The sequence below is a fragment of the Oncorhynchus mykiss genome, chromosome 23 (assembly GCF_013265735.2).
Source record: "Oncorhynchus mykiss isolate Arlee chromosome 23, USDA_OmykA_1.1, whole genome shotgun sequence".
NCBI classification, from domain to species: Eukaryota; Metazoa; Chordata; class Actinopteri; order Salmoniformes; family Salmonidae; genus Oncorhynchus; species Oncorhynchus mykiss.
Window position 1 is genome coordinate 43,017,304 of NC_048587.1, and position 10,541 is coordinate 43,027,844.

The 10,541-nt window shown below is 41.6% G+C and overlaps 1 protein-coding gene across 1 annotated transcript; it reads right to left on the reverse strand.

The window, feature by feature from the left end:
* Positions 1 to 247: 247 nt before the first annotated feature.
* On the reverse strand, positions 248 to 9,137 carry LOC110502797 (inward rectifier potassium channel 2). The gene is made up of 2 exons (XM_021581081.2): positions 8,955 to 9,137; positions 248 to 4,026 (listed from the first exon to the last, which is right to left on the reverse strand). Exon 2 carries the CDS (start codon positions 3,745 to 3,747, stop codon positions 2,470 to 2,472), a length of 1,278 nt encoding a protein of 425 aa, XP_021436756.1. The 5' UTR covers positions 3,748 to 4,026; positions 8,955 to 9,137; the 3' UTR covers positions 248 to 2,469.
* Between the last annotated feature and the right edge of the window lie 1,404 nt (positions 9,138 to 10,541).

Here is a 10,541-nt window from a genome sequence, read left to right on the forward strand (position 1 = left end):
GCTTGTTGCCTTAGTACTAGATACAAGATAAGGGGGGAGTTTCACAACATCCTACAGTAACCCCAGAAGCCTGATGATAGATATTTAACATATTATTTCCCTGATGGAAGATAATACTTTTGTTTTTACGTGACCTCAATAACAGATTTTTAGGTAACTTTAAATCATTGGTGGTTTACTGTGTTACTGTATGTCAATATCTTAAATTATTATAATCATTATTACAATGGCAATGAACACAACATCATTTGATCATTCATTGAGGTTTTATTGAAAAAAGTAACAATATAATAGCATGTACAATAACAATAATAACATTATTAATAATATAAAATCTTTACATTCCATTGTTTTGCAGTAAAACTGGAAGACTCTGATACAAAATTACTGCAACAGGGAGGGAGGGGGTCTATGTACAAGAACGGGAACATTTTAGCCGAATGGCCTTCAGTCAAAGAAATAGGAGATAGATTTGCCATAATGCAAACTCTATAGGCTTTCAATATATCTTATTAATATGCCTAGGTTACAGTACTGTTGGCTTAGTTTAAACCATGTTTTCCAATCCAAGATTCCCAAGTAAAACAATAAACAACTTAAAATGAAAAATAAAATCATATTTGATATCAAGGCATGGTAATCCTTAGGCATACTCTGGATATAAGTACACGTTCATGAACAGCAAAGACATTGATAGGGTATGATAGAGGGGTAGATGCATTGTATTTTATACTCTCCTTATTTAAAGAGAATTTAGGAGAAGATATTCTCTTTTTGTGATGGCAGAATTGTGGACGACCTAAGTACTAAGACGAAACTGATGTTTTGTTGTTTTGCTTAAACATATCTTTTACTGAAAAATAACTATTGTAACACTGCACTTGAGTTATTTTCTGAGCATGTGCTAACACCTAAGAAAAACTGTTAAAACATGTTGCTGATCTAGTCTAGTCTGGCTTAGATCTTTGGCTTTGAATATGAAAATGACGGTAACACTTTACTGAAAGCCTCTCATCATAACTTTGCGTATCATGACTGTATCACAGTGAGATTGATTACGTCTTATGCTGAATGAGTTCCAATTAAGTGCTGTGAACACATCTAAAAGGAGTGTTGGAAAATAAATATTTCCTCTACATTTTTTTTTACTTTTGAAAAATGCTCTACTTCTACCATTAACAAATGGATGAGACACTCAACAATTATTATGATGATAATAATACTCTTTGGCTTCATCTGTTATCAAACCCTACAAAATGCAACAACATAGCAGCACTTTTTCAGAACATCTGTATGCTCATTTTCACTCCCCCTTGTCTTGTAGCCATTAATTCAGTTATGCTACATTTCAATACTAATACCACACTGCTCATTTCCTTCACACAAAACAGAAAACAGGCATGTTTCTATTGAATTGACCAGCATTGAACGGCCCTTACATGTACAGTATGTTATGTTGTATGTCTGTTATGAGACCAGCTCAAATAACAAAAGTCCATACAGGTTCAAATATCTGCTTTGGATAAGTACTGTATTGAAGTAGCAGTTCATATAAAAAGGTATCAAATTGATAATTTAGTTGTTGTTTTTTTTAAGGATTTGTTCCGCTACTTTACAACAGCTGCATAGTATTTTCTCCAATAGGTTAAAGCTACATTTCCTTTGGTGCAATTCACTAAAGCCTTCAAAGATCGCCCAGTTCACTGCAACATGAGGCTCTAGTCAAAGCCAAAATCAGTTGTGCATTCACTGGAAAATTGGTGATAAATTCCAATCTCATTATAAAGAAAAAGGGCTGAATTACAGCTTAATTGTTTGGATAAACATTAAATAACTTTATAGTACTTTGGAGATGGTTGCCCATGATCAATTAAAAAGTGCAAATTAGCTAAATAAAAACATATTTGGTTTTCACTCTGAAAGAGCAGAACTTTCAAAATGTCTCTCTTACTCTATGGGTGGACATCTTTGTTTGTTTTTCCCCAGTTCCTCTGAAACGAGAAAGTAGAGAATTTGCATATAGCAGCATTTTTCTTTTCAACTTAAGGGCAGTGAATAGAAATCAAAACTATAGTTCTTAAAACCATCTTGTTCATTATTTGCTGGACAGATACACAGAGACATGTCTGCTAATTTCAAGTCATTATATCTAACATCCCTTCCAATATTATATAGATGCTAAAGAGATGTATACTTTTAATTTTCTTGTGGGGACCATTTTTCAAGAACATTTTCCTTCATCTATGCACATTTCATAGTGCTGTTTTTGTTGTAATATGCAATTACATTGTTTTAAGAAACTATTACATACAAGTCCCCGGCTACCCCGTTCCCACAGCAGTACCTTCGCGCATGAATCTGTCCTTTACACAAGGCCCAGCTCAGCTCAATGTGCCTTTTGGAACAACAAGACGTGATTCTAGAATCAGAAACTTCTTCTCTGTGAGGTGGTTTGAAGTCTCTGCACAGTTATATTTCAGATTCTCGCCTCAGGGGCCTGGGCTCTAGTGGCACAGTGGCCTGGTGACGTGCAGAGTCTGAGATATTGTCTGTGTGAGTTACGTCTGGGCCCACGCTACCCCCGTTCCCCTCGTCCGTCTCCTCTTTGTTAGTCAGCGCCACCTCGTTCTCGTAACAGAAGGAGTTGGAGCTGGACAGGATGTATTTTTTCTCTGCCAGGTCTCTGGCACTGCACAGCGGAGTGCTGGGCACCTCGTAAGTCTTATGAAAGCGAGAGTAGTCCACCTTGTAGTAGCTCTTCTCCTCAAAGAGCACCGGGTCAAAGCGGTGGCCCCAGAGGATCTCGCTGGCCAGGTAGGAGCTGCGGCACTGGGTGGTCATGGCCGTGGCCTCCACCATCCCCTCCAGGATCACCACGATCTCAAACTCGGACGTCTCCAGCTGTTGCTTGCTCATGTCATAGAATGGGCTGTCCTCGCTGATCTCGTGGACGATGGTGATGGGGGACACCAGGAAGATACGGTCGACTCCACTGTCGAAGCCCACGTCGATGTCCACTTGGTCCAGAGGGATGAACTCCCCCTCTGCAGTGGTGCGCGACTTGAGGAGCTGTGCCCGAACGTGGGCCTCCACCAGGTGGCTTTTCCTCAGGTTCCCCACGCGCCACATTAGACACAGCTTGTTGTCCCTCATGGCCACTGTAGCGTTGTGGCTGAACACCAGCGTCTCGTTCCTCTTCTTGGGCTTGGCCATCTTGGCCATGACGGCGCCGATGATGAAGGCATCAATGATGCAGCCCACAATGCTCTGGAAGACCACCATGAAGACCGCCACAGGACACTCGTCGGTTACGTAGCGGTAGCCATAGCCGATGGTGGTCTGGGTCTCGATGGAGAAGAGGAAGGCTGCAGTAAAACTACTAACGTTGGAGACACACTTCTGGGCGTCGTTCTCCAGGTCCCCATGGAAGATGGCGACCAGCCAGAAGACACAGCCGAAGAACAGCCACGACAGGAGGAACGCCAGGCAGAAGATGACGAACATCCACCGCCAGCGGATGTCCACACAGGTCGTAAAGATGTCGGCGAGATAACGCTGGCCCTTCTCAGAGACATTGATGAACTGCACGTTGCAGTGACCGTCCTTCTTGACAAAGCGGCTCTGGGGCTGGTGCCTCGTGTGCACCTTGCCCTTGCCGTACCCGTTGGGCACTGCCACAGTGGCCAACTTCATGCCGTGCTCCTCGGTTGACACTATGCTGTAGCGGTTGGCTCGCACACTTCCCATCACCTCGTTCTGGTGGGAGGGCTGTGGCGCTGCTTCTGCTTTGGAAAACAGTCTGAGTTTTTGGAAAAAGCGTTGGAGAAACAGTTTTGAAACGCTAAGGGGGACCAACTCAAGCAGGAAATGGGGTGGTGAAGTGAGGCGGACAGGGGGACGGAGGGAGGAGGAGACAAAGCCTCTCTCTCTCTCGGTCCTTGACAGCCTCTGGTATCCACAGGGCTGAGGATGATGAGTTGATCAGCGCTCTCTCATCGGGCGACCGGACCCCAGCAATGACGTATGCTGAGGGAAAAAGAGAGAGAGAAAGGTGTTAGACTTACTGACGGTGTCAAAGAACGGATACAGAGGTAAAAATCTGTTAGTAATGATACGAGTCATGATAAAAGCAATATGAATTCAATGTCCTTATTTAATGGTAACAGCTTCCAATCTGAACTCTGTACATGAAATAGTCACCAACTGCCATGAATTATTATATAATTATCCATTCGATTACCATGTAGTGTGTGCAGCCAGAGAATACCATCAAATGCTGTATACCCAAGAGCAAGAACAAGTACGTCTCCTCAAGCCAACAATATTTCATTCAGTTATGACAAAATAACAACCGTATTCACAACCCCGATCCTGGCTTTTCCACTCTCCACTGAGAGAGGTCACAGAGTAATAGGAGTAAGGTCCCACTGATGGTCATTCACAAAGCATACTTGTTTTTGTTGGCCTCAGTGTCGACAAGATAATTTCTTGTTGGATTGTGGGTTACAGTGTTTCTACGGGATCCCATGGATGGGATTCTTTGGACTTTTTTCAAGTTCTTGACCTACCGTTACTGTTAACTGATGACTGATCATCGTCGGATGCACATGTACCTTCAAAATGTTATATTTACCAGCACATTTGTTGCAACATGGAAGAGGAAATAACAGTCTTGTTAAAGCAGAAAATGAATGATTGGTTTAATATTGCTTAACAAGCAGGCCCGTCACTTCCACTCTGTGAAGTAGGGTTGTCAGTAGGCCCGTCACCTGTCAAGTAGGCCCGTCACTTCCACTCTGTGAAGTAGGGTTGTCAGTAGGCCCGTCACCTGTCAAGTAGGCCCGTCACTTCCACTCTGTGAAGTAGGGTTGTCAGTAGGCCCGTCACCTGTCAAGTAGGCCCGTCACTTCCACTCTGTGAAGTAGGGTTGTCAGTAGGCCCGTCACCTGTCAAGTAGGCCCGTCACTTCCACTCTGTGAAGTAGGGTTGTCAGTAGGCCCGTCACCTGTCAAGTAGGCCCGTCACTTCCACTCTGTGAAGTAGGGTTGTCAGTAGGCCCGTCACCTGTCAAGTAGACCCGTCACTTCCACTCTGTGAAGTAGGGTTGTCACGACAGTAGGGTTGTCTCAATAACAGTATCGCGATACTACGAAACCTAATTTTCCATGGATAAAACTCTTTGGTCCTTTAAGAAACCTACTGTAGGTAACATATTGTGTGCTATAGCTTGGAAAATAAACATGATTCTGGTTGGCAACATAAGGCTGCTCGTTTCCATCATTAGAACATTTTCCTTGCCACGATACCTCTGAGTATCGCAATTCTTTTACTGTGACAACCCTACCGTGAAGACGGCCACACCAGCCTGTTTGTCACGTTGCACGGTGCATGCACCACTCTTCCTGACTCATTGCCCACTGGTGCATTCTTAATGTCCATTTTCACATACCTTGCTAATCACAACCATACCCATTAAAACCAGTAGATGTCGATAGCGCTGACTTCATCCATGCATTCCAACTGAAAACTCCCAACGGCTCATGAAGCCGGAAGTATTTGAATTTGAAGTGCTCCATATTGCTGAATGGGGCTGAGTGGCACCAACAAAAACAAAAACAATTGCTAAGGATCATGGAGAAAGTGGCCGTAACTAACAATGGATCATGGTCGATGTAATCGTTTTCATCATGCCTGAGTCAACTCAACGCTGCTAGATGACGTTGGCGTCAATAACGGAAGTCCCATAGACATTGGTTAGCCCCTCCATCTCTACTTGACAGGCTCGTTGAATCTGCGCTCTCACCGGGAAAGCACATCACAACCCCTGAGTTGCACGTGCAACGAGTGTGCATAAGGGCACAAGCCTCCTCGTAGTCTGTCAGTCTGTGATTGGTCTGTGCCAGCACGTGATCCTGAGTGACAACAAGTGTAGTCAGAATGGATCACCATTTAATTAAATATGTTGATTTGTAGCAAACGTTTTAATAATTAACTGTGTGGATTGAACTTGATCATAATAAACAAATTTTACAGGCCAAAATGGCCGTCAACATTTTTTATTGTTTGGCTGTTCCGGCTATCATAATTTACACAGGCTTTCTAGGGCAGACCAGGGCTTTTGGCACCGTGTAGTGGTGCTTGGTGTTTTCAGGTAGTAATGATGCGTTTTTAAATGGGGTGTCAGTGGTACAGAAATAACAGTTATTCCATTTGCTGTGTGACTTGACTACACATGTTTGTGGAAACTTTCCCGATTAGTGGGGAAATGTGAACATGAAAGTGTACACAGTATCCCTCTTTCTCTGGCTCATGTGTGCATTTGAGGGCATCAACGTAACTTGTTGACACAGAGTCCTCTGGGACTTCATCTTCTCTCAGCAGCAAAATGGCTGTCCTGTGAGGGCTCTAACTCTGGCACTACTGTAACACCACTCATTAAAAGAGAGCCCTTCCTGCCTGTGTCTGCTCTGTTATACATGTCCTAGCCATGGTTGCAACGGACATTGTGAACGCTTTTGTTTTGTTTGGTAGGGGTTTTTCCATTTACAAGAAATGTATTGAATTTAGTAAAGACTTTTGGGAGATTTTATGATATGAGAGTCAATTATGAAAAGGAACATGAGTGCGTCAGGAAAATATATATTTTCTTTGTGTTCCCTTGCAATACTTAAATCCCCAAATATAATTACTTTTACTCAGAGTAAACACATCAGAGATGTTTAGCTATGATTAAACTGCAGTCTCTCTTTAGTTAATTTACAAACGTTTCTGTAGTGTGTAGACTGACTTCAGATATTTATTTTCATGTTTCTAAGTAAGTTTAAAGATAGAATCCGCACTAGGGGAAACAGCACCACTGTTCGCCCCATGGATGTTATTGTTTTTGTTGACGAAACAGAGGTGGGGGGCAATGTGCATCAAGAAAAAAAATGGCAGTACATATGCTTATCCAGCAGCATACCACTGCTGGCTTGCTTCTGAAGCTAAGCAGGGCTGGTCCTGGTCAGGTCCTGGATGGGATACCAGATGCTGCTGGAAGTGGTGTTGGAGGGCCAGTAGGAGGCACACTTTCCTCTGGTCTAAAAAAATATCCCAATACCCCAGGGCAGTGATTGGGGAAACTGCCCTGTGTAGGGTGCTGTCTTTCGAATGGGACGTTAAATGGGTGTCTTGACTCTCTGAGGTCATTAAAGATCCCATGGCACTTATCGCAAGAGTAGGGGTGTTAACCCAGGTGTCCTGGCTAAATTCCCAATCTGGCCCTCAAACCATCATGGTCACCTAATAATCCCCAGTTTACAATTGGCTCATTCATCCCCCTCCTCTCCCCTGTAACTATTCCCCAGGTCGTTGCTGCAAATGAGAGTGTGTTCTCAGTCAACTTACCTGGTAAAATAACAAATAAATAAAAATGCTGCTGTTCTATAACACTTGCAATGACTGTTTGAGGGGAAAAAATATTGTTCACTGTTTGCAGTAACCTCTTTGTTGTTGTAATATCACAAAAGGACGTGGACGTTTCACTATTAAGGATTCAATCTTTAAAGTGTGATATCTGCAGTATCAGCTCCTAGAATTAGTCCTAAAATATTGTATTGGATTGGATCTCAAATAGCATGTTGGTGATGAGTGGAGTTAAGAGCACCTCATTCATCAAACTTGGCATTATTTGGGGAAGTTTGCATTGTTGGCAGTAATCAGTAATATGACATGCAAAGTCAGTCAGCATTACAACCTCTCCTCAATGAATATCAATTAGGATGATTGTCTGGTTTACACAGTACTTGATTAATAGGAAGTTTAGTGTCGAAATTGAATAGATAAGGCTGTTTTGTTTCCTTTGTTTATTTAGATTTTGTGGTTTGACAGGATCCTTAATTTTGTGTTGCTTTTAGGAAGATCAATAGATTCTAAACAGCGATATTCCTATCTGTTTCTATGGGACCATGGTAACAGAATGGAAAAGTATAACTGTCTATTATTCTATTATTACAGACCCTTTTTGATCAGTGGGATAATTATGCTCTGCGGCAAACGGAATCACAGTACTCATGGACTGGCCTAATCTGAGAGATGTATATATAGTGCCAACATTCACTGGAAACAATGTCATGGTTGAAGTTTCTCTGCAGACACAGAATTTACAGAATTTACGGTAACCCTGACCTACTGCCAGCGCACAGTTGTTCACGAGTGCCTAAGGGATGGTCTTGCAATTGTTACAGTGCTACTATACTTCTGCAGCCACACACACAAAAAAATATATTTTACAATGTTTAATTTACGACTACCATTTTAACATACAATAAAATATGTTTCTACAGCCAGGCTCCAAGCGGCACTCAAAATAAGGCAAATGCCATCTACAAATACGAACAGGTGCGGCCTAAAAAATGGGAACCAACTGCGTCTTTCAAACATTCAATTCAGACAAGTTAGAACTGTAGGCCTACAAGCATATATGTTTACATTGATAATATAGGGCCTATGACTTACAATGATTGCATGGCAAATGTAAAATGTTTGTATTGCATATATTTGCAAGAAGTGTAGCCTATTGCATCATACATGCATGAATCAGCCCACGCATAAACATGACATGTTTATCGCACTTAAACGTATTATGCTGGGTTTAAATAGTTTGATCAAATGATTTAAATTCATAAACAATGATGAATAGCAGTTATATTCTCTGCAAGCTATCAGCCACAGTGGATATGACTTTGTCGTGTAAATCGCCCGTATCCCTACTCTCCTGCGCCGCGCATCCATTCAAGTGCCACTGTTCCACGCTTTTCAAATAGGCCTAGAGATCAAATAAAATAAAACGGAGTCTATTGAGTTGGCTAATAGTTATGTAATAGACTCCATTATTCTTCCATGTCATGCATTCAGCATCATCAACTTCCCCAAAAGTTTGATACGAATTGCTAGAAAGAGGTTTTTAAACCTACCAGTTGCTCATTTGTAGACCGGATCAACGGACAGTTTAAATTATATTCCAGAAGTTATGTTCTCTGGTATCCACACTTTTTAAACCGTTTGTTTCTGTTTTTAAGTAGTTGCCTTGTTATGATGACAGCGATAACCGACAGTCCCTCATGTCACTAAAATGACTGGTCTTGACAATGTGGTTCGCAAATAGTTCTCCAGAGCAATTTAAATAGCGTATACCGCCATGCTCCGCCTTCTGGTCCATACCCAGCCAATAGTATTACAGAGACGAAAACGCGCTAATATAGTCGGTTGATACACTGACACTGCTGTTTGAAACTTGTGAGAAATTCCATAGACTATAGAATGAAAGTGGTGTTTGGGGAGACATGTCAGGGGTTTGGATAAGGACGGTCGTGCTTAACACCAATTTGGTAGTTTAGTGGTGTTAATTAATATTGATTATCGATAATTCGTTTTAGAGTTGCCGGGGATGGTGGGTTCATTTTAAGCAGAACACAGGAACATAATTTCACCGAAAGGGTATATTTTTATACTCTAAACCCCTCCGCCGGGACAAGTTATAAAACTCTCCTAAATGTTCTACAATGTTCAGGCAATAATGTTAGGCTACTGTCAAAGAATAAAGAGTTGTTAGAAATTAAAAGAATGAATCAAACTTTTTATGCACTGTTGGCTTCAAAAGTGCCCATTACCTATACACAAGTTGAAACAGTTTATCTATTTGCCTGCTGCTTCACATTATCCCATCTGAAGATATTCCCCTAAATCTGACCCTCTCAATAAAATACACTTACATATACATTATTCTTGATCTGTTTATCTAGGATATTTCCATGGTATCTAGAGCCTATGGTAAAATGCAAATGTATTTAGTAGGAAAAAGTTGTTCTAACTTCCAATGTTATATTTTGGTTATCTTCCTCCACTATAAAAGTTCTGAGGATGTTTATGCCTCAAAAGTTTAATTTTAGGTCAAGATCTGTCTGTCTTGCTCCACAGCTGTTTCAGTTGGATGCCATAAGAGCAGGATGCTTACTAATGATAAGCTCTGACCCTTATCCTACCTCCTTTTCTGCACATATTGAACTGTTTATTTGTGCTATATGTCAGTGGCTCTATTAATAGCAGGTCATATATTTAGCTACCCGAACTTGCTGTGTGAGTTCTGAGTTGGCCATCTGCACTCAGCGCATGTTTGCTTTTCATGCCCAATTTACAACTACAGGAGTCAGAAGAAATAGTCATGCTGCTCAGGGCCACAAGGTGGAGAGCACGAGACTGATGTTGGAACATGATTGGTCCCCACATGAGCTCTCCTGTGACGCTGTGGGGAGGAAGTATGAGTGAGAAACATGGAGAGATGTCCATCAACTTACATTCACTCTATATTAACATGGTGCCATATCTGTGTTCATGTTTGTACCTCTCATATGATTGTATTATGACTTAAAGAAGATATTGGCTAAGTAGGCCTATTAATCTCAATGTTCCGCTTGCTGTATATGAGCCATCATGACAGTGTAGTTACAGTAACTGTTGTAAATGTTACACCACATGTTTTGTATATCTTGGATAATATTATA